At 44.3% G+C, this 24,981-nt stretch overlaps 1 protein-coding gene across 1 annotated transcript in view; it reads right to left on the bottom strand.

The window, feature by feature from the left end:
- Positions 1–24,767, bottom strand: part of LOC144168597 (uncharacterized) — a 49,178-nt gene extending 24,411 nt beyond the window's left edge. The window contains exons 1-5 of the mRNA XM_077697547.1: positions 24,590–24,767; positions 19,311–19,373; positions 9,763–9,906; positions 4,007–4,159; positions 284–310 (exon numbers count right to left, since the gene is read on the bottom strand). Coding sequence (XP_077553673.1) covers positions 284–310; positions 4,007–4,159; positions 9,763–9,906; positions 19,311–19,373; positions 24,590–24,767 — 565 coding nt within the window. The remainder of the gene's footprint in view (positions 1–283; positions 311–4,006; positions 4,160–9,762; positions 9,907–19,310; positions 19,374–24,589) is intronic.
- Between the last annotated feature and the right edge of the window lie 214 nt (positions 24,768–24,981).

Genomic DNA, 24,981 nt, shown 5'->3' with positions numbered 1-24,981 from the left:
TCGTCTGCAATAAAGAACGTACCTGAGCATACGTGTACTGCATGTGCATTGCATGGTGAAAATGGAAAATTACGCCCACCTCCCCTTCGCGTGAGAATCCCTGCTATAAGCGTAATCAATACGATGGAAAACGCCAATGGAACCCCCCATGAGATGCGTTGCATCACACCACGGTTCCCGCGAGGGGAGATGGGCGTAATTTTTATTTTCCTTTTTTTCAGCTCAAAGTTTGCCTCCTACTCTAGCGGTTGAATAAATACTCGAAAAACAACGTCAGACTTACCACTGTTGTTGTCCGATGCGATGAAGTCTGCAATCCCCAAAACACCCCAATATTTGCCGCGTCAGTTCCTTCACAGTACAGTCACAGTACAGTCACACGTTCACAGTCCAGTCAGTTTTGCTGCAGCCTATCTAAATATGTATTATAACCGGCGTAGCGACTTCCCTAGAAACATAGACGGAATGTCTTAGCACCACAATGTCGTCATTTCAACAAAGCCAATAATACAAGCTGCAAGAGAACTTTTGATCACTTTGTTATAAATTTTAATGTCCTGCCAAAGCTGCGATTATTTACCAGGGCACGACTCGGTTAGAACTTTACTCATCTGGCTCATATAGGCAGCCACAGTGCCCTTTTCATTGCAGTAATGAGCACCGATAGTTCACCAGTTTTTCAACGTAGAAGGTAGGCATATCCGAAAATTGCGGTAGTTATATTAACAAACTCCATTTTAACAAACTCTATTGAACTCCAAGAAATAGAAGTTTAACGACAGGTTCACTTAAATTATCTGCAAAGTGGCCTAACCTCGCTTATTGTGCTCAGAATGCAAAACACTTCTTTCCTACTCTACGGACGGGATTAGTCACTGCTTTACAATAAAATTGTTCGCCCTTAAAATTACATTTGTTGCAATATACAGTTAACGTCACTAAACCATTCTCTTGACTATGGCTGAAGTTACTTTTCCCATGGAAGAAAATACAGCGTATAGTAAGGTCGGTGAATAGGCATACCTGAGACGTCACTTAGGTTGATCTTATCTGGCGCTGAGTGCCATAGACATGTAAGGAAAAAATACAATATTGTTAGACCGAGCGACCAGAAATAGCAAAAGATTTAGCACGTGGGATTTCCAATACTGACCATTCATTAGGTTTGATGTTTTTCCGAGTAAAACTGTAAAAGGGAAGAAAAAAAATGTGAGCGAACAAATCGAAGAAGGTGGAATACGGTAAAAACATTATTGGCTTTCGTAAAGCAGAAAATGGCGCGAATCGGTGAAGTACTTACGAGCGCAGATACTCTGTAAAGCATTCCCCTTTGATTTTTCATGAAAAATTTGTTTTTTTTTAGTTTTTGTTTTGAAATTAGCAACCTGCGCATCAGATGTCTGCACAACGTTGTGTGCACAAGGCTGCCATTCAACAGCGTGACGTCAGAAAAAAGGCGCCGGCCAATCATGCACCGTTCCCACGAGCGGGCGGTTTTGTGAATAAAGTTTTCAGTAGATGCTTTCCCCGCATCTTAATTGCTCACTTAGATGAATGAGCCTCCGGGTGATTTAAGAGCATGCTAAGACTGCCTTTATTGCATTACCCGATAACTCACATTTCTATATATTGGTATTTTACTGTCGCAGCTTTGAGAACAAAGCACAGACATGTTTATTTTGTGTGACCTTCGCGAATTCGTTGGCCAAGCCTCCGTGACATCAGATAATGTCCCAGAAACTTGCGGGGGTGCGTGCGAGGAAGATTGGGAAGCCATGCAAAAGTAAAAGCAAGCAAAAGAAAAAAATCTGTATTCACTTCAAAATAAATAAAACCAGACGCCGTGGGACTCTCTACATGACTTTGCAGTTGTTTTGTTGGTACTTGTCTTTCGCCAGGCAAATCACAAAATGGCTAATCGTAGCGGCGAAAGCAGACATGAACCCTATAAGGTTGGGGCGCACGTTGAGCCAGAAAAAAAAATAGCGGGAGTTGTTATTTGATATTCAGAGTTATCAGCCTACTCCATTTACCCTCTGACCTCAAAAATTTCTATAGCAGCAGTGCGTCCGTCCACGCCAATGCGCCAAGGGACACTCAGCGCGTACGCACACAGCATCGGCAAGCCCGTAGGCCCTCTTGGAAGGCACTTCCGCACCTTCAATTCTGGTTCTCCGACGCCTTTCCGACCGACATAGCATTATTTGCATGAGATACCCGCCACTCACTTCGGAGCCGCTATACATGGGCAGGAGCTAAATAGCGAGAACCTCGCTCCCGGTTGCGACCGTTATGAATATTGAAAAAAAAAAAAAAAACTGTGGTTGATTCCTATGTCATGGGAATCAGTAAAACACGAAAGTGAAATGTGCACCGAGATCTGCAGCTGAGCATGATTTGCCGGTCGGCGGCTGTCTTGCGGGTGCGCTTGGCTGGCGGTTCGCTTCGGCAAAGGTGTACTAGCGTCATTTCCGTGGTGGATATGACGTCAGTGAAATCTTTGTGTACCCCGGCATAAAACACTTTCGTGTGAAAATATAAAACCCGAGAACGAACAACCCTAAGCATAACGTACTCATTAGTACTTAAGGTTGATTCCCCGCAAGAAGACACTGTGTGCAGGGGTGCACTCTTTACAGGCCGCTTGTTTCGTTGTACTGGCGTCATTTCCGTAACGGTTATGACGTCAGCGAAATCTTTGTACATTTCGCAATAAAACACATTCGCGGTAAAAACTCAAATTTCCCGCTACATTACGTCAGCAGTGAAAAGTGATGACAAACAGGAAACACTGTGTGCTAACTGCACGTTAGAGTTGAAGCGATAGGATCAAACGGAGCTGGGAGGCCATCGCAATCCCCCAGTAACGTTTCTTGGCTGTGGCTTTGGTCGGCAGGTGGCAATCGCACATGCGATGCCATGCGATGTCTCTGCACATGCGATGTCTCTGTGATGTCATTGGCAAATCATCGGAAAGTGACTGGTGATCGAGTCGCCACTGATTCATCTGTTTGCCTTCACATCTGAACCATTGGTTTGAAATTAGCGATAAAATTAGTTATTGCTGTCATCGGGACGTAAAGGACCTTTGTAACGAACCGAACTTCTATTTGTTTTCATTGCTTCGTAAAATTAAGGCAGTTTCCCGTAGGATCGTAAACCGCACTTGGCGAGCGTCATAAATACGTCAACCGCAGTTGTCTCTCTCCGGGACTGGTACTCACGTTTCATGGTTTCCGCGATGGATTTCTGTTTCTTCTCTGCGTGATAAAACCAATATAAGGTATAAGAGAACATTTCCTTGGTTCGATAACAAGAGAAAAGCGTCGTGCAAGCAATGGTCGAGACGATTTCGCAAACAGAACCACCTGCTTACCCTTGGCAGATAGCTTCTTGGCTGCAACTGAACGAGAATGGCGAAGGGCGAAAAAGAAAAAAAAAGACAAATTCTGCTAAAACAGGCTATTTACGTCATTAATAGTACCACTGTTGTTATAACAGACCTCTTTTCGAGATAGTTGATGCAGTTCGTTCGTCAAACCTACCTGCTAACGTACGACCCATCGCGACGACTTGAATGCTCCGCCTCATTCGTATGAGTCTTACTTTTCCGCTTCCAAATCTACCAGTTTTGGCCCCCTTTTTATTTATTACTTCTTTACAATAACTTTCGTGTAGTGTCAGCTTCATAAATTTATTTTAATTTTGATTTTGATTTTTTTCGTGCGTTAAGACAAAAGCTTTGGCTTTGACTTCAAATAATGGATTGAACATTATTTATTTATTATTTATTTATTTATTTATTTTGTTATTTCTTTATTTATTTGACAAATGTCGCAAATGTATCCTTGGGCTCCTGAGCTCCCTTATCCCCCCCCCCCCCTCTTTTTTTTTTTAAGCCTTCGAAAGTCGTCTAATCGTGACTGTCCGGCGCATTGTCTGTCCTAGGGGCTGCTAAAAGGTACGGAGAACTCAAAACAACACCAAAAGGACGGAATGTACACACCGTGGATGACACTGTTCTTCGAAGTGTCATTCTTGGTATGGTTGCCGCCTTTGTTAACGGCGGCCACGGGCTTGTTGGCCTGGATTTCCACTCCCTCCACGCCGAAATCCGAGATGCCGCTTTCCTTCACGGCTGCGCCGGGGGCCGCGGTTGCTGGGCAAACAGGAGAGATTGTAATAACCGGCAGACCCTGAGCGCGTGTGCGCTGTCCAACGATGCGCACCTATCTGCGCGCCGAAAACATTGCAATTAGAAATATTCTGGGGCTCTCAAAACAGCTCCGCCGAAAGCAGTACCGCCTTCTTTCGTATAAGCTTTAAAGGGAACATGCAAGACTTTTCTCAGTTTTTTTTTTGAAATCTTAAATGATTGCAGAACGTAGTCACCCAACACACCAAGTACTTAGATTAGGGGGTCTCAAAGTACCTCAGCCAACTACTGCTCTATGCCCATCAGATAACTTGTAAACTCGCTCAAAAGATTTTCCCCTCTTTCCCGGTCTTGGCATTCTTTGACGGCTCGATTTACGTCACTAAGACCATGTAGCGGCTGTTGGCCGGTTTTCCTTCAGTTGCAGCAATGAACGCTTTTCGGTAGTAATTAAAAAAAAGCCACAAAAGCAAAGCAGAAACGGAAGGCGGATAGTTCTGCTGCGAGGAGCAAATCACGCAGTGCCGCTCCGTGCTGGCGGTAACTATAGCTTTCGCAGTGGGTCCAGACGCGAAGGAAAGAGTGAAAGCGCTTATCCGAAGTGTTGCACGGTCCTTTTAAAGGTTCTCTGGCACACTTCACATAAGCGGTTTCACTCTTCTCTGCATATGGGAGCACTGTGAAAGCTATAGTTATCGCCAACACGGAGCGGCACTGCGTGGTTTGCTCCTCGCAGCAGAACTATCCGCCTTCCGTTTCTGCTTTGCTTTTGTGGCAATTTTTTTGTAGTGGCTACAAAATGCGTTTATTGCGAAACTGAAAGGAGGCCGGCCAATAGCCGCTGCATTGCTCTAACGGCGTAATTCGATCACTCGAAGCACGCCAAGACCGGGAAAGATAATTTTTTTCAGCAAGTTTTTAAGCTATCTGTGGGCATAGAGCAGCAATTTCCCGCTGAGGTACTCAGAGTACTAGGTGTGTTTGTTGATAACGTTCTGAAAGCGTTTTGGATTTAGAAAAAAAAAGTTAAAAGAAGTGGTGCAATGTCCTTTTAATCTTTAAATTGGGTGCTTTCAGGAAGTAAAGTAAAAAAAGAGAATAGTTTTAACATGTCCACGATTAAACGCCAGCACAGGCGATATAAGCTCCCGAGTAGGGGAATCGGAAAATATGCTTCTATACCTTTGCACCTGGTTTGATACGTACTCAGGCTTATCTTGACCATTTTTGTCCTACACTTAAGGCAAGAGTGGTCTTTGATTATCCTGCTAATGCTCACTTTTTTGGCGATCGTCCACAGTACGGATTAACGATGTTAAAGTACACTTGTGATGGACCTCGGCCACGACAAACAAATTTCGAATAACATTCTTGTTATTGGTGAGTTACATCACTTTGGGAACCCAGTATTTACGCGTGTTTTTTTTTTTTTTCTAACTCATGCACAGCGTTCTTAAAGACCAGAAGTGCTTGTCCTAGAAAAAAAAAATAGATCACCTCGCTATATCTTGACCTCATTTTATTATCTCGACGCGTATGCGGAAAACAGAACCACGTGACAGCGAGTTGCAGTTCGCTTATGCGGGTGTATACAATATACGATTTGCAAACTCCCGGGCACACGTGAAAAACAATGATAAACCGTGATGCTTAAGGCTGGGACACTAAACAGACGATAAATCTCTGACGAAAGCAGTCCACTGACCGATTTGTAAGCATTTTAGCATGTCGCCGACCTTTTACCAATGCTATTTTTTTATCTTCGAGTCGCTAAACGGGATGAATCATCGGCCTTTTTGCGTCAATTTAAATTTATGCGATTTCACCCCATATTAAAAAGAAAACATCACTTTTCGGCTATCACAAAGGGCAGTAAACTAGCAATTTGGTACAGTAGTGTCTTCTATATCGATGTCAGAAGTATTGGTTAGAATACCAGCTTTGTAATCGGCACGAACGCACATTATTGCACAATAAAATAACTTAGGTGCCATCAAATTGTTTCCGGTGGAACAGTTTCTTATGGCGGGAAACATTGGCTTAAAGAAAACTATTAACGTTCCTAAAAGTAGACCTTTTTGAGGAAAACTGACAAATTCTTAGTTTTTTTCCCTGAGTTGAAGCTGAAGAAGGTTCGAAACCTGGAAACTTGGACGAACATGAAGTGGCAGGACCAGATTACGTTATCTACTACAACAATGTTTAACCAACTCAGCCCGCTCGAAATATTTTTCTGCAAGTTTTCGGCAAAATGGACTTCGCCCTGAACTAACTCTGTAATATTGTTTGTTCTGGGTGGTCATCGGAAGTGGGTCGTCGTCAAGATTCGTTCTCCATTGTTTTGTGTGATTTTAATGTGGGCGGCTAGTTTAATGCATTTTCTTCGCTACGAGATAGAGGCATATTTTTCTCTGGCAGAAAAAATCACGAAGATGCCGTTCACGCTTGCACTCAAGTAGTCGATATCACAGCAGTCGTACCTCCCATAAAATACCCCAGAAGCTAGGTTGCGCTGTGTGCTCAAGACAAGATAGATTTCCACTAGACAACGCAGAATTCCCCTCGGCTTCACACAAACGATGTGGTTGCCGACTGGCAACAGAGGGATAACACACTTACTTAGCTCACGGTCTGTAAAATGAAACAAAACCCAACGATATGAGATGCAGGTCATGAAGTTTGTTTCAAAAAGAAAGTATGTTATGTCTAGTACTTGTACGTGATAAGTTGCATCTTACGAACTTTCAGTATACGGCAACTCGTTATAACGAGGCCATCGAGACGAGAAAAATTCGTTATGATCAGTGTTTTCAGGTGGCTGTAACTTGTGTACTGGGTTAAAGGGACCCGGCAACACTTTCTATAAGCGCTTTCACTCTTTCCTTCGCATCTGGAACCACAGCGAAAGCGATAGTTATCGCCAGCACGGAGCGGCACCAGCACAGATTTGCTCGTCGCACCAGATACGCCTTCCATTTCTGCTTTGTTTTTGTGGCTTTTTTTTTTTATTTCTATCGAAAAGCGTTCATTGCTGCAACTGAAGAAAAACCGACCAACAGCCACTACATGACCTTAGTGACGCAATTCGAGCCGTCGAAGAAGGTCAAGACTGGGAAAAAAAAGAAAAATCTTCTGAGCGAGTTTGCAAGTTATCTGATGGGCATAGAGCAGTAATTTTTGGCTGAGGTACTTTGCGACCCTCTAATCTAAGGACTAGGGGTGTGTTGGGGCGACTATGTTCTGCAAGCATTTAAGATTTCAAAAAAAAGTTGAAAATGTGTTGCAGGGTTCCTTTAAACGGTGATTAATTTCGAATAAAATGATAATTTTGAACAAAGTGACTGCATTATAACGAGGCTTTACTGCATTGGTTTAAGGAGGAAAAAAGCGCTGATCTTACGTTGGGCGACATGTCCCTTAACTCTGCCCTTCTTTGGCGTTGCTCTTGCCGGTTTGGCTGCGAAAAAAAAAAAAAAAGAAACGTGTGCAAAAAGGAGGTTGTAATTCACAGAGGTGTACACTTGGCTTAGTTATGTGTCTGATCGACTCTAGGCATTGCACCCACCACAATGGCGCAGGTTCTCCCTCAGTTGGAAAGCGAAAACGTAATGTTTTGATCTCCGTGTCCACGCTGTTGCCGTTACCTTGGGCAGAGTTGCTACACAGCGGCTGCACTCCTTGAGTTCTAAACGTGCAGTAAGCGTATAGTCCTTCCTACTGCAGCGCGAGGTTGTAAGCCCGGTACCAAGCGTAAAGTCGTTCGTAGAGCCGATGCGGCTTGTCCAGAGACCGTTCCACTTCGGTAACATCACCAGAGAAAGCACACATTTTTTCTGTTTCGTTCACTGTTACCCCGCTAAATGCATAACGGCGCAAGCCTGAACGCACATTCTGTACAGTGCACAGATGTCTGGAGTTCTTAATCTCATATCGCGCATGATCAAGACGTCTGGAGGCCTGGAATTATTGACTTCAAGAACAGCAGCACCACGTGGGTACCTCTGGCGCGTATAACTTTAAACTGCATTTGTTTATACTCTAGACTTTGTGTAGTTTATCATGGCAAGTTTCTGAATACGAAGTGTAGCGCGTGTTTTAGGTTAACCTGAAACAAAAAGGAGTATGTTTTAATATATTGTCGCTTGTAGTATACAACGTACAATTATAATGCTGTTCATTATAAAACGTCACAACGAGAAATGTACACGTTACTCACTAAAGCAACTTAGGTTCGTTGTTTCACTACCGACCATTTCAGTACCGTTTCAATACCGTTGTCGTTGTTTCAGTACCTTTGTTTCAGTACCGTTGTTTCAGTACCGCTGTTTCAGTACCGGCGCGGTGACCACATGCATGCATGCCATGCGCAGCGCTGCGACTACATGCTATTCGATAGGCGTAAAATAGAAGCTCAAGCCCATCCCGTGCTTGAAAATGTACTAAGACTACAACCCGATAAAATATAACGTAACCGTCACCTTTGCCACGATAGTGCTAAAATTGTGGTTGATTCCTCTGTCATAGGGATCGCTAAAACACGAAAGTGAAATGTACAGCGAAATCTTCAGCTGAGCACGATTTGTGGGTCGGCGGCTGTCTTGTGGATGTGATTGGCGAGCGACATCTTGCTGGCGGGTCGCTTCGCAAAGGTGTACTGGCGTCATTTCCGTGGCGAATATGACGTCAGGGAAATCTTGGTGTATCCCGGCATAAAACACTCTTTTGTAAAAATATAAAACCAGAAAACGAACAACCCTGAGTATAACGTACTCTTTGGTTCTAAAGGCTGCTTCCCCGCAAGAAAACTCTTTGTGCAGGGGTGCACCCTTTACAGGCCGCTTGCTACGTTGTTCTGGCGTCACTTCCGTGTCGGATATGACGTCACTCAAATGTTTGCGTATCCGGGAATAAAACACTCTCGTGTTAAAAAGGAAACTTTCATGAACGTATTTAATACCCACAGAAGTTATAAAAATTTTAAACATTTTTATTTGTTTTGCGCATTGGATGGAAACACTATTTGAACGAAATTTAATAGGACACGTCATACTTCCGACGGAAGAAAATTAGACCTCTTAACACACTGAAACTACAGATGTTCACGCCGTTGGGCAGAATTCAGGATTCATATGATCCCCCGTAACGTAAGTTATGGTCGGGCACAATGATATTCTGCCTAGTGAAGACCACCTCGACCTGGTTTTTAATACCGTTATACTGGTGTAGCTGAGGTGTACAGCCTTCGTCGAAATTTTCTAGGCCCCGACAAAAGTGCACAGGCCGCAAAAATTCCGATGTACAAGCTCACGTCTCGAGCGAGGTTGAAACGTTTTATGCAGAAAAGCTAGCGAAACTTTTCCTTGCTGTCAAAATAATTTTGTCACAGTTAAAGGCTAAGCTTAATATTTGAATTCTTTGCGGTCCAAAAGGCTTAGTTTGGCCTAGAAAATTTTGGCAAAGACTGTACCTTCACCACTATTGATTATTGTTTTATTACAGAAAGAAATGGAAGAGCGGGTACATAAAAAGAACAACAGTCAGTGAACTGAGTTACAATTATCTGGAAGTTCCATTTCTACTTGCAACATTTTTGAGCTGTTACGTACGCCGTGTCGGAGCCGCCGCTCGCCTTGCCGCCGGCTTGCGCGTTGTTTTCTTCTTGGGAGGGGTCTTCTTCGGCTTGGGAGGTGGCCCTTTCGCCTTTTTAATCGGCTTCTTGCGATTTGGCACCCTCACGGTAGTCTTTTTATCTGAAAAGTGGAAATGGGAACAGTTGAGTAAAGGCCAGAGTACAGGCGCCACTATAAGTCGAAAGCTGTAGGTACACTCTCGCTACAGAGATGTGACGTTCGGGGCCGATTAGGGGGGTCCTTTTTGCGATGCAAATTTCTGCTGAGGAACTCCTGTTGTAAGCAGCGCCCCTGGCGGTCGCTGCTGACCAGTTGGTTTAATCCTTATCTACCACCTTAATAACTGTTTAGTTTGGTTTAAAAACATACATTTGGCGCTGGCTGCAACGAGAGTTCTCTGGGGAACGCCTGCGCTCCATACATTTTTTTTCATCGCAAAAGGGACCCTCGCTCTCCACTGGTTTTTCCCCCGCACGACACACCTTACCTTCTAGAACACTGTACCTCCGCTGCTTCGGTACACGCTATAACAACGGAGGCCCATCGGTAGAGTTTTGTAGTGAGGCAATGGAATTTTTGTGCTTAAAATACCGCATTCAAGACGCAAATTAACGTCAGCTCACTAACACAAAAAGACAACTATCTCGTCTAGGAGGGTTCGCAAGCACGCGCGATCGCCAGAAGCATTGCCCCGAGGCGTTGCTGAGGTTCACAGCTGACCGAAAACCAAAATAAGCTTCACCATCAGTACTGCATCACATGTGCTTTATTTATTTATTTATTTATTTATTTATTTATTTATTTATTTATTTATTTATTTATTTATTTATTTATTTATTTATTTATTTATTTATTTATTTATTTATTTATTTATTTATTTATTTATTTATTTATTTATTTATTTATTTATTTATTTATTTATTTATTTATTTATTTATTTATTTATTTATTTATTTATTTATTTATTTATTTATTTATTTATTTATTTATTTATTTATTTATTTATTTATTTATTTATTTATTTATTTATTTATTTATTTATTTATTTATTTATTTATTTATTTATTTATTTTGTAAGCCATGTTCGAACGATTGTAAGAGGGGGAAAAACAAGCGTACACGCGAGTTACCTTAATTATGTAATGCGCATACTTCGTCATCAAAGATAAAAGCTTTTGGGGCGCAGATCATCAAGAATCAGGCTTTGTTAACTCAGCGCCCAGGCGATTTCACACTATCACCGCATTGGCTGCCTCAGTCGCATCGTAGTCTACAAAGTTTCTACTTGAATTCTGGCCCTCAAAGTCGTTTGCGAATCGCTTTGTCGACGTGATTCACCCCAGGCTCAATCGTGCCCCAAAAGTGCAGCCACTGCCGAGAGTGAAAAAAAAAGGGGGGGGGGGTAAGGGGAGGGGCTTTTATGCATAAAAAATTAGCAGTGGCTTAGCTCGGCTATGCCAGGATATACGTAGCGTGTAAGGGTCAGCTGGTTATTCTTCGGTTTACGGGTTGTCTAGGATTAGCTCATTATCATGCTTACTGCTGCGAAAACGATTTTAAATCCAGTCCAATCCAATCCAATCCAATCCAATCCAGTCGTGGCGGCGGTGGCTCAGGCGCGCCAGCTGTGTGCCGTGAGACGTCACTGCTCCTCGCGCATGCGCAGCACGGCTCTCCAGGAGCCACGCGAAACTGCTCACCCTGGGCCAGTGTAGCTCACGCTACAAAAACCGCCCTGAATATCCACTGCATCACAACGCGTGCGAACAAACTTTCGATGCGCGAACGAACTTTCGATGGGAGGCCTAGCAAACACGAAACTCGTGCGTCGGATTACGTTACTCACAAAGCCCGTTCCCCGGGGACCGGCAATTTGTGGTTTAGGTATACAGTGGCGAAGCACACCGGCGGAGTTTTTCATGACTGCGTCAACTTTGGGGGTCGCATCGTGCAGCTTAACCAGCTCCTGAACGGGGTGACCTCACAAGCTTATCATTATCCTAGAGAGTTAAAGGGTGAGCCCGAATGTCCTACTGAGGCAAGGGGGCGGCGCAATTATAACGGGCACTTGAAACTGGAACGTCCGCGTTATGTGAACGCGCTCTTGCGGAGACAGTGAGGAGAAATCCTGCGCCTAAGTTACACAATTTCATTTTCTTTCCTTGAACGTTGGTTCAAAAGTTCCATTTTCTCTTTCCCGTGATATTCTCATGGCGTGATTAGCTGACGTCAGCTTAGACGACCCGCCCGAAACACCACGAGGCGATATGTGACCGATTGTGGATCCGCACATCCTATAAATTAAGGCGTTTTGGCATAGAAGCTGAGAAACCAGCATTAAATCACGCTCTAAATTTGTTGACGTCAGTGCAGTACTTCGTGAAGTTGGCGTGCAGGGCGCTTCTGGTGTTTTCTGTTCCATTTTTGGGGAGGACTGAATGCTCTTGACTGGCGGTGCATTACAAAACAAAATATACACACAAGTTTAACAACAGCTACAATAAAAGGTCGATGAAATTTCTTTGGGTCGCTCTTAGCCTAGCACAGATTTTTTTTTCTCGTCGTTTGATTTATCTGCTGGTTGCGTCACAATATTATACCCCCTCTCTCTTATGCGCTTTGTATTCGCAGCGGCTTGAATTCTCCTCCCTTTTGTTTCTCTGGGGCACAGATGGGCACTTTGAGGCGCTTCTATTGTGGGCGCATTTGTTTGAAGCCAGAGCGCCAATACGTGAAGAAACTTGGTCGAGTGAACTTACGCTTCTTCGCCTTCTGTTCTGCAGAAGCAGAAGAAAAAAAAGAAGCGGGAAATGAGAAATTTTACCTGTATACGTGAACCTCTTCAGCCACGGCCGCTGTCGTTCCACGCATACACATGGACAAATCGGGTAGGCAGGCCTGTCTGGCATAGCTTACATACTTGAGTGAGCCGCTTCATAGAAGGGGATTTTCCGACGGTAACCGCCTGCAAAGAAAGGAAAGGGGCACAGCTCGAGCGGGGCAATTTCCCCGAAGTTTAGCACTTTCACTATCTAAGCAGAACTTTTAAACGCGTCACGGCAGAACTCTGAAATGTTTCGGTTCTTCCCACCGTTTTACCCAGCAAGCTCGGGCGATTCGTGGCGCCATCTATGTGGCACAAGGAGCTCACGCAGCGTGTGCGACTCACACAAAAGGAAGTGAACAGTCATAAAATAACACAAAAATAAGTGGCGGGAATCAGACGCACTGATGGCAAGCGGTAGTGAATGGCAAGCGGTAGTGGCAAGCGGTAGGCAAGCGGTACCTACAGCTTTCGACTTATAGTGGCGCCTGTACCCTGGCCTTTACTCAACTGTTCTCATTTCCACTTTTCAGATAAAAAGACTACCGTGAGGGTGCCAAATCGCAAGAAGCCCATTAAAAAGGCGAAAGGGCCTACCGCGCACTGATGGCAAGCGGTAGTGTTTTCTAGTGGATTAGGGGATTGGCGGAAGCTGAAAGTTTAAAGGAAAGGTCGAACATGTGCATTGAATTATACAGCTTTGGAATTGGCTTGGAGCTCCTCTTCTGGTGTAAATTATGATTTATCATTGCAACTGTAATAAACCATCGCGCGACAGCAACTCTCAAATAGTTTCCTTCGCCCCGTTTTGCCAGCTTCACGGCAGCATAAGTATATCTGCAGTGAAGCACGCTTTAAAGGCACATTTTTGGGACGAGCATGGACATGAACCGCTGATATCTTTCGTAAAAGTTGTGTGACATGTGTTACTAAACAAATCGGTGTCGGAAGAGAGAAAAAGGACAGAAAATTTCATCCGAGAGGAAATGAGGACATGCAAGTGAAGAGGTCACGTGAGCAGAGGAGAAAATGTGGAAAAGAGAACTTAATAGAATGCTTTGTTGGACGGGTTGGTTCATTTTTTCAAAAAATTAAAAAACAAAAACTTAAAAAAGAGAGCAATGGACGAGGACAGAGAAACAAAGAAGGCTGGAGGTGCGCCCTGCTGTTTCTCTGTCCTCGTCCATTGCGCTGTTTTTTAATTTTTTTGAAGGTGTAAAAGAGGATGCAAGTGAAGCAGGAAGGAACAGGGACGTAACGAGTGGTGAGTTGCACAGTTTACAGAAACAATACATGCGATGATGGGACTTTGCTTGGCTGTTGTCCGCCGTACTGGACAGAGCGTGAATGTTTTACTGAAGGACAAAAGGGGGAAATTAATTGTAGGGAGCGTTGCGGGATTCAGAAGCCTCAGTCCAGGCTTCTGCTGACGGCTTCCTGAATGAAGTCAATCAGGTCGCATTGCTCAACTTCTCTTCTAGACGAAGGCAGCCACTTTATAGTGTTTTTTTTCAGTATGGGTGTACTGGGAGCACTCCTGGTGTACGCCAAGCCCAGGAGAGCTTGTGCAGGAAATTCTGAGCACTGGCTTAGCCCACTTCAGTTTTGCAAACAAGTTTCCTGGCGTCAACGCTACGTCCTGCTGTTCCCACTTATGTGTGTTGAAGGGCCACGTGTGTAGTGAACATATAGGTAGTGTAATAGATGGATAACGTAATTACGTATTGCAAAAAACTGGCTGCTTGGGTGAAAGAAACTGCTTATGCCGCATCTGCGGACAAACTAGAGGCGCTATTGCAATACAAAATGTCGACTGGCTCCAGATCGTCGGTATTTTTGTTATCTATGAAACCATTTTGTGAGAAATCTGGGTGGAATTTTTGCGGAAAGTATGCCTCTAGAGAGGACGTGCATCCGTGTCTATCAAAACTATTTATAGAGGTGCTTATGAACGCGTAGCCCTTTCTCTCATTTGCATAAATTTTCTGTTCATTGCTAAGCGGAAAATTAGAGGAAATCCCCAATAAAAATTTCAGAACCAAAACTGGCTTCTGCACTTGCTTAGGCTCTTGCATTAAATTTTTAATAGTATAAGATTGCCAAGTCCATCCCCATTAAAAAGTGACCAATATTCCACGCATACTTCCTGCTTTATATCTTGACAAGTGTGTAGGTTTTTGTTCAGTGAAACTGTCGCGATCTCTTCGAATTGACTGCTTCGAAAAAAGGTCTTATCAAAATTCTCCAAAACCATACGCAGATAACTAAAAAAGTGAAAAATGGGCAACGAGCTAATTAGGCTAACCATACGCTGTCTGCTCGCAAAGCCAGCTAGGCCACGTACGTCACATAAGATCAAAGGAAGAGTGTTAGCACCTGCTGGGGGCAAGGGACGAGCCATAGATGTATACTCATTCTCCCATTTCGAACAAATAGCCTCGACCTCAAAAGGTTCGTTAGGGCAACCAGGAGGTACGAAACCGACGGATGGCTGCTTACTTGCAGGCAAACTTGAGGGTGATACAGAGAGTCATTTTTAATGCGCAGTCAGAAAACGAGAAGCTACGTTGCCCGAAACTATCTGCTTCGACTACAAAAGTCGTAGTGAAGCCGGAATGATCGTCAACAATGCAGAGAACCAGACGCAAAAAGTGAGCAGTTAATGATTGATTACGAGGTTTAACGTGCCGACGCTATAAGGCGCGCCGTCGTAAAGGTCTCCGGGATAATTTTGACCCTTTGGGCATCTTTAACGTGTGCCTAAATCTCGGACGCACGGGTGTTCTCGCTTTTCGCCTCCATCAGAAAAGAGGCAGCCGCACCCGGGAACTGAACCCGCGCCCTTGGGCTCAGCAGCACACCGCTTTTGCCACTGATCCACCGCGGCGGGTGAGCAGGTAACCTCAACCAAATGATGCCATACTCGCAGCGTCATAGTCTTAAACCGTTCTTTGGCGGTCGAAGATAGAAAAGAGAGGGGGTTGCCTACATAATAACAATCAGACCATAAAAATAGGCATAATAAAAAGCTCGTGAAATAGCGCTTCAAAAATGGTTACTGGGCTCAAAATATATTAAACAGTGATGATTTATGGCTTATGTTCCAAACATTCGCTTTAATACACTAAGCGAAAAACAAGCGTAATGATAACTTGCCTCTTGCCTTGGCCACCCGGTAATCTACAGAAAATGAAAATGAAGCGATGTGAGAAGTTTGGCCCATAACGCGGCTGTAGCAATAAAAGACGGCTTTGTTATTTTTAATAGAATAGCCCTCTTCCCATTAAAGCACAGGTTCGTTGGCACGCTCAGATGCTATAGCGAACGTTATTTCGGCCGACCGAGTAATTTTTTTAGACAGAGGAAGAAGTACCTATGGCCAGCCAAGAAATGCAGAGGGAGTAATCAGTAATCTACGATTCAATAAATGAACAAATAAATCAGCAGGGAAGGCCGATATTCATTTATAAAGAAAAAAAGCACTCAGCTTCAAGTTTAGAAATATCCTTTGAACCTTTATACCATGACTCCTGTAGTCGAAACTGAACATTTTTGGCACCTTTTTGTGGAAGAATTACAAGTATGCGATGGGTCCGAAATTTCAAGTTAAACGAGCGAGTGAGGTAATGATGATGTAGACGAGCGAGTGATGTAATACATGGATATATGTATGCGGCACTAAGCTTGCTTGCTATGCTAACATTTATCCCGAAATCCCGCGTCTTGTGTCGCCATAAATCAAGTACCTTGGTGTAAAACGTCAAGTTTTCACCGTCCAAAGTCCTAAAAAAGCATAAAAACTTCTCGTCTCGCGTCCTGAAGCCCTTTTGAATCCTCAGAGAAAAACTTTCTCTTGTTTAGTTTTGTTACATATTTTCCTGAGTGCCCATTAATTGAGTTAACTGCCATTAGGAGGTAGGACTTGGGTACTTCAGCAATACCTCTATAACAAGCACCAGCTGCTAAAATTCACGCCATCCCTGTTGCGTTTGATCACCCAGCGTAATTAAGCACGTTCGGGACAGTTGAGAGACATCGAAGCGTGCCTTTTTCAAACGCATTTGTAGGTGGCTTCCCAATTTACTTCCGCGAGGGTGCCGGTCCGTTGGCAAAAGAGGAATAGGGCCAAAGCTGACGGGTCTAAATTATTCTAGGTTCAGTATAGGCCTGTAAATAGCCTTACAGCGTCAGTATAGCTTTGGGCCTCACACAGGCTTTACGCGTGATTTAAGCCACCAGAACCCCAAGAACGACTGAGCTGAAAGTGATGGGAATAAATCGCCAAGTCTTATACATATGCTTCCTCGCGGAACCTACCATAGAGCTGATTTATAAACGCAACATTTCGCATACTGCAAGGTTTTCCCCCAAGCTCTAACCGAAGTTGTTGCCCATAAAGTTAAGCTCAATGGCTAACATCACTCTTGAATTAGGGCAACCCCTCCTCATGAAAGTTATACTGGACAGAAAGCATGTTTTTCTTTAAGTGCCAGGTTGAGAGGCATCTTGGCAAGAAACACCAAAGAACCTTCAGAGTAATAGGTCATAAAACGCTGGACATGAAGTGCAGTAAATATGTTCTACGCCAGTGGACCCGTATCACTGCACACCGATCACTACTGAGTACGGATCGCGGGATCTAACAATAACCTGCTCGGTGTATTTCTCAAAGCGAAAAGACAGTTCAGTGGCGGGGAACTTCAAAGGATGTACAAGGTTACCGAATAAAAATATCACGCGAGCCCATAGCGAAGGATCCATCCCATACAGGCCCCGGAGCTACGGGAAAGCGCAATTAGCATGCTTTCTTTCCCGGATTTCAGATACTTCTCGTTCTCGTTATCTTGCACGCGGGCCACTTACGGAATGGATCATCGTCGTTCAATATCTTGAATTCTGAAACAGAACAAAAGGGTTGGTGCCAGTGTAGTTACCGCCCAACTCATTAAAAATATTTCCTTTCAGCCTGTAATACTATGCAAGCCATACACATTATTTTATTATTGATTTATTTTGAGCAAAATGGCACATTGTTGGACAAAAGCACCGTGAGGAAGTATTAACTCTGTGCACGTAACATTTCTAATTTAGGTTAACAAGAGTAACTTGGTTGCTGGCTAATGCAATCAATCAATCAATCAATCAATCAATCAATCAATCAATCAATCAATCAATCAATCAATCAATCAATCAATCAATCAATCAATCAATCAATCAATCAATCAATCAATCAATCAATCAATCAATCAATCAATCAATTTGTTTTCAGTGCCCAGGAACGATGGTGATGTCTTAGTGCTGGTACACTAATAAACATAAAAAGAAACAAAATGACATGATACATACAACACGTATCACTAAAAGTACGCTACACTAATACAAGCACAAAGAACTGTAATAACAATGATATCACACTCTGTGGAAGGAAGAGTTAGCCACAAATAATGTACTAGTTAAGTGAACACACAGACGATTAGAAGATAGTGAGGCAAGGATAAAAGCTATACAAACGAGAAGCTGAATAAAATGCAGTAACGAGCAAACAAAGGAAGGTGGCATAGCAAGATTGTGTGAACCGAGTAAGACATATACCGTTAGCTACACACAGCACTACTCAGCCCTGCACGAAACTGGGCCAGGGAGCCATTAAATACACCCAATTTGTCCCCAAGAAAGTTGTACAGGCTTTGCAGTCGGTGGATAGGCGAGTGACGACCACTAGTTGCACCAGTATGGAATGGGTAGAGCGATCGCGTGCACTTCTGGGGAACTCGGAGCATAAGCTGGGACAGAAGTTCTGGGCAGGAAATGACTCCGTGTAGTAGCTTGTGCAGAAAAAGAAGATCAGCTCGATCACGCCTAGAACTCAAGGGAATAAGCTTAGGTGGCTGATGTTGACTAGATGACGAAACAGAACTGCGTCCTAGCCGGTGTTTATATATTGACAGGAATTTTTTCTGCCCTCGTTCAAGATACTGGTGGTTGGACTGGCAGGTTCCATTCCAAACGACAGATGAGTACTTTCATCTCCAAAAGGTTTCGAACCGCCTGTATCCTGCCTGTATCACCTACATCCATTCTTTGCCCACTCTCCCCCACCCACCCAACAATTTTCTTATCAAGTGCAACTTTACCTAACTTGGTCCTGGGGAGCAGTACAACACGCAATATTTCATGAAACGGGGAGTGGAGGGGGATGCCTACCCCGAGAAAATTGAGGAGGAAAACACGATAAGGAAAAAAAAAACTATTTGAAAAATAAAGGTGTGAATCTGGTGGGTTTACTTTGAATAACCTTCCTACTTTGCCTTGAAACTTGGTTCGGGGATAGCTGATAAAAATGAGAAGAACCCAGTGTGCTCCGTAAGTCGCCGCGACAATAAGTATGCCTAAATTTTCATGGAGAGTTTCGTCTGGCCCTTTCTCTCCTATCCTCTCCTATTCCTTTATTTCAATTCCCGCGATCCCTCCGTCTCCCCCGAAAACGTTTTGTGGAGCAAACTTCATGCTGTCCTCCGCTTTTACAGCGACTTAGCCTTGTGTAATCCCTTCAGTTCGCATTTCACATCGGTAGGGCTTTTTTGTGCATCTAGCAGCTGTGGGGTTCTTCCAGTGGAATCTGAATGCAAAACAAACCACGTCATCATTCTTTAAAGCCAAGCTATCCAGTGTATGCAAATTACAAAAGAAAGGTCCCTACCGTTGGCTTCCGAGTCCTCGACAGACACCAGCCGCTTTGGAGGAGCCCCGGGTGCCGGAGCCCCTGGGTAGAAGAAAGAAAAGAAAGCCACCGGTGAACTAAAAAAAATTAGCAGGGGCTTAGCACGGCTATGCCAGGATATACGTAGCGTGAGCTAAGCTTCAGCTGGTTATTCTTAGCTTTCCTGGTTGTCTAGGATTAGCTTGATTATCATGCTTACTGCTGCTTCAATGACACACACACGGTATACGCATTATGTGACACATGTATATTTATCAAGCGGCTCTGGCGCAGCGTCACCAATCGCCCCAGAGCTAAGCTGGTTCCACAGGCGCACGCCGGTGTTGCTGCGACGCACGAGCCATCGGTTCCACACCCGGCCACCCCTCGCATGATCGGGGTGGCCGGGCCGCCACGTGTGGAACGGAGGTCGGAGAAGACGCTAGGCTCGTGGGGTGTGTGAGAGACGCCGGGCAGCGAGCAATGTTTTGTGCACCATGTGAGGTCACTGCTTCTCGCGCATGCGCAGCACGCCTCTCCAGGAGCAACGCGAAAATGCTCAACCTCGACCAGAGTAGCTCACGCTACAAAAATTATTTCGCCGGCATTTCTTGACACTGTTGACAAGCTCAGCTCATTACACTGAAAGTGTAAGGGGAGCGGTGGGTCAGAGATTTGTGAGGTATGTGTTCCGCATCCGTTAGCAATTGGCGTTATGAGGTAATATGATTAGCTGGTGTCATCGGGCAGGTGGTGTTATCGGTGCGTCGTTGGTGACCTGGTGTTACCAAAGCGAAAGAGCAAGCGACGCGGTCGGATGACTTGCCTTTGACGAAACAGTGATGCGTTCGCCCTTCTATGAGTATATGGTGTCACTAGACCACGCAAGTGATCACACGAGGACAGTGCACTAACCTCGTCGGCTTTCGCTCAATCAATGACTCCCTTGGCAACATTGGCCATTATTTGTTGGGAAGAATCAAAACGCAGGCCTCAAACAGCAGCGAGTCGTGTGGCGCAGAACGCTGACACTAGTTGGTTCACGGAGTATTATTCACATACAGATAAAAGCAGCGAGGTGGCTGACGCGATATATTTTTGGTTCCCTACAATATCACCCCCCCCCCCCCCCGCCTTTGATCACAGTGAATCCTTGTCATTACCAAACAGCTGTATGCAAAGCAGCGCTTCCTAAGTTAGTGCATTGAGAGCAAACCTCCGTTTTGAATGAGGTATTGCTTTAAGGAAGCCAGCTTTTCGTGCCAACTTAAAATGAGGGTGTAATTCATATGGTTTAGATGCCGACGCCCGCAGGATACGAAAACCAGAATTATTCAAATATGGGCTAGAATACTGCACAGTGCCAGCTTCATTATCGTAAGGTGCCAACAACAACTCGGGGAGAACTTAGGAGCTTGCATCGTCATCGCCTTGCATTGTCATGAAGGGTAGTAAAATCTGCATTTCCTAGTGCAAAATATGCAGCAGGTGGGGATACTACCGTTTTATATGTAGGAACGTGTTGCCGATACCCGCTGGCTTTTGCGCATTGTAATTATCGCATCGACTTGTTTTCCTTTAGCGGTAGCAAACCCAACGACCAACGTGCGCCGATAATACGCACGGCTGTCCACAGTGCGCAGGCGACAGGTGCGCTTCCCAAACTTTAAAAGGAGCGGTGCATAACGCGTCGGGGAGGAGGGGAGTCTGCGATCGAGCCACACACGTGCGGGACACCAAGACGGTGAATAAACATGTTGCATTGATGTGGTGATGCCAGTCTCTACTCTATACCACCGGCTAGCTGCAAACGACAAAGATATCAAAGGCATCTCTTCTGCAATGTGCTAATATTAAGGAAAAGCGTTATGTTTCCCGAATGGCGTCCATGTGCTCCACAAAATGCAATGCAGGAAAGCAAACTTTCTCTGACGATGACGATGGTAGTGAACCTGGGTGTCCCTCGCGTTATGAAGCCGAAGTCTATCCCACTGCGCCATTCTGATACGGTCGAGGCGGTTTAGATTTCGAGAAGGGTGCATGGACGTGCAAAATTAGAAAAATCGTGCACCCCTACCTCTAACGTCGATCGGGGTTGAACGCGAAGCTTTCTTCACGCGAAATCAAATGGTGAAGGATCAAAGTCAAAGTCGCTGCGATCAAAACTCGAAACTGTGTACGAGTCAAAGTCAAAGCCAAACAGTCTGCGATTCAAAATCCAAAACCAGACGGCGACCAAGGAATCCCTCACAAGAAAGCTTCCCGTTCAACCATCGTCGTTGCTAGAAGGAGGGGTGCATGATTTTATCACCTTTTTCCTCCTTTTTGCCTACTTAGCAAAATATACACGTCTTTCGAGTATTGGTTTTTATGGAGCTAAAATGTGTGCAAACAAATACGTAGTGAATATTCTTAATACAATTTAAATTGTGCCATTAGAGAGAAACATTTCTCGGGAAACGAAACGAGAAGTTTATCGGCATTGCTATTCGAAGTCTTGCAAACGTTCCCCCTCGCAATCACAACGCAGCTTCTAGAAACCATGTAAATTATTTTTTTCTTTCTCTGAAATATTCACCTTAAGTTAGCATTTTTACATCAATAGAATAGAATTTGTGGAGCACCTGATTACATCACCTTTCTTGTGACGATACAGGAATGAACTGTAAAACTGCAACACGTTCTTTTAGTTCATAATTGTAACACGCGGGGAGAGGGGGGAAGGGGCTCCTTTGCGGCCAGTACATTAACAGTGCGCAAATTGGGGAACAAATATGCGAGTTATTTTCAAGTGTAAAAATATTCTTGTAGGAGAATCCTTTACCGCGGCATTGGGCTGGAACATCATCAATAATCTACTTTTACATTTGCCCTGGGAAGATGGGAAAGTGTGTGTGTGTGTGCTCGCGTGTGCGTGCGTGCGTGTGTTGATGCACACACGCACGCGCGCAGAATAACGACTTAGTATGCACAGGCGTCCCTGCAGTCAGGTCACGGAGAGTGCTCCTTGTGGTGCATATATAAAATTGTTCATATACACAGAAAACAGCAGTTAGCATATTAAGACAGCTGATAAACAGTCAATTCATACACTGGCTTTTAGAGAAAGTGATCTCAAACATATAATACTTAACATAATTGGAACGTGGTCCTAATCTTATCAGTTTTGTATATCAAAATTACTTTAATAATTTGTCAGCTAACTTCCGCATACATGTGATCACAATATCTTGTTTAGAAAATGTTCAGGATCGTTATCTCCTGCCGTAATAGCCGCAGGCCACTACAAATACACTTTGAAAACTTTATTCACGTAATCAATGCGTTGCCTACTTCCCCTTCATCCCCGTCTATTTTTTTTTTTCGTTCATCTGCCAACACACAAAGAAAACAGCAGTTAGCATATTTGGGCAGCTGATAAACAGTAATTCATACACTGGCTTTTAGAGAGAGTGATCTAAAACTATTTCTGACTCGTTAGACACCATGCACGAAAGAAACGACGACAAAAAAGTGAGTTCTCAGATTTTCGAAACTTCGTGAATTAAACTGAACGAAATTCGAACCGAACGCAAATTTATTGTGGCTCGGCGTTAGGCTGCGCACGTTTTTTTTTTTTTTTTTTTCATAACATTGGTCTAAACGTTCACCGCATCAGAGGCAAAGAGGGGCTAAAGAAAAACTTCAGTGGGAGTGCTTCGCTCTACTATTTTCTGCTACAGTGCGGGATCCGGTAACTAGAGGCGCTTAATGCAGTTACAATAGATAGATCAGTGGTGGGTATTCAGCAACCCCCCTTACCTGTTGTGACGTTTTGGTTAACCTCTGAAAGGAAGAAAAGCAAAGAAAACAGAAAAAGTTAGCTTACTAAATAATGCTCACCAACTGGAAATGAACTGCTTGCGAACAATTCAAATGTTTTTCGTCGCTAAACAACAATTCAAATATTTTTTGTCGCTAAACAAAGTTACTTAATATTGAGTCAGTCATACCCTCATTGCGCCCGCCCATTAGGTGGCAAATACAAATGACAAATTAGAAAGGCTGTAGGTGTTAAAGGAGTACTTACACTAAATTTTCGTGTTACGTTTCTTTCGCTGCTATGTGTGCGTATTAGCCCACTGGTCATAGAAGGGGCGCATTAGACGGTAGATCGCAGCTTAAACAATCATTTACGGCGTCGTATTCGTGTCAGTTTCGGTTTGGACAAAACGACGCCGAGCGGCCGCCATGACAGGAGGTAGCACCTGACGTCACCATTCTTGTCACACCGCTGCCGGTCTGGACGCGCGCGCGATCGACCGCACGCGCTCGCCCAGACCGGCTGAGGTCTTCACCATCCCAAAACCATGACGTGTACACACGGTGTAGCAGCGCGCACCAACCGCAGCCAGCGCGCCGGCTACGTCACGGCAGCCCCAACGTCGGCAGTTTGGGGCAATTAGCAGATGATGTCATGCTGGCCCGCTCTGGGCTTTCTCGTGCGGGCAGAGATTAAAATGGATTTAAAATATGTTATACTGGACGGCTACTCCTGAAACTTGCTGGGAGATATCTCCCGAGAAAAAGGAATTTCACATAGTTATCTCAGCTTTGAAATTTCGTGTCCCTACTCCTTTAATACACTGTTATAAAAAAATCTGTAGAAATTCAGACAATTGTCTGCTAATGCGTAGAATTTATGCCCCTTGTCTGGGGTGTGAGTCCTTTACTGCCAAATGTTTGCGTTGTCTAAATTCTGTGTGACCAATTATCTCCTTTTACGCTATTATAACGATTGCAGGTGTTACTTCCTCGAAATCTACATTTTTGTGGAAATACATGGTTTTACACGGTTCGCCTTTTTCACTATTTTTCTATTTTTCTATTTTGTTCTTTCGAAATTCTGTTCGACCAATTATCTCCATTTACGCTATTATGTCGATTAAAGGTGCAACTTCCGTGAAATCTGCATTATTGTGGGAATACAGGGCGTTACATGCATGGTCCTGGCAGTGGGGGTACTCGGAAAATAATGCTACGCATTAAAATTCAGCACTACCTCTAGAAGGCCGTTAATTTGTGATAGAAATGGCCGCAAAACACTGTGCATTATGAACGCTGTCATGACTATATGTAAAAGATTGAGCAGGTGTAACGCGGGAACGCAAAAGTTTAATTCTAAGAATAAAAAATTCATGATGATGATGAGGAGGAGGATTTTTAAAAATCTCAGAGGTGCTTCGAGGATTTGCATAAAAAAGTGTGAGAGACGTCAACAGAGGAGCAGTCGCACTCACCCAGTCGCTGCTTCATGAGCATAGACAGAGCGATGACTCCGCCCACGACCATGACGACGATAACCAGGCTGCAGACGTAGACCACGGTGTCGGGCACAACAGGATCCGCCTTTCCGCCAGGCGCAGCAGGACCGCCAGCCGTGGTGCCAGCCGTGCTGGCATCGCCAGCAGTCGACATTTCCGTCCTGCAGGTGCGCACAAGCTCACACGCTATACGCTCCCATCCATGTTGGACGTACTAGGGTTTGACCTTGAGACAGCCTCCCAGCATTCACAACTCACTCTAAGTTCAATCTATAGTGAACTACTATAGTTCAAATCAAGGAAACGCCTGGTAGCGTCCTCCTGACCTTCAAGCTCAGCCAAGGTCGAGAAGGTGCCACGTTTGGTGT

Source organism: Haemaphysalis longicornis, unplaced genomic scaffold, assembly GCF_048455015.1.
Source record: "Haemaphysalis longicornis isolate Haplotype H1 unplaced genomic scaffold, Haemaphysalis longicornis Haplotype H1 scaffold_2, whole genome shotgun sequence".
Lineage (NCBI taxonomy): Eukaryota > Metazoa > Arthropoda > Arachnida > Ixodida > Ixodidae > Haemaphysalis > Haemaphysalis longicornis.
Note: the sequence above shows the minus strand (reverse complement) of the source record. Positions and strands in the feature narration are given on the sequence as shown.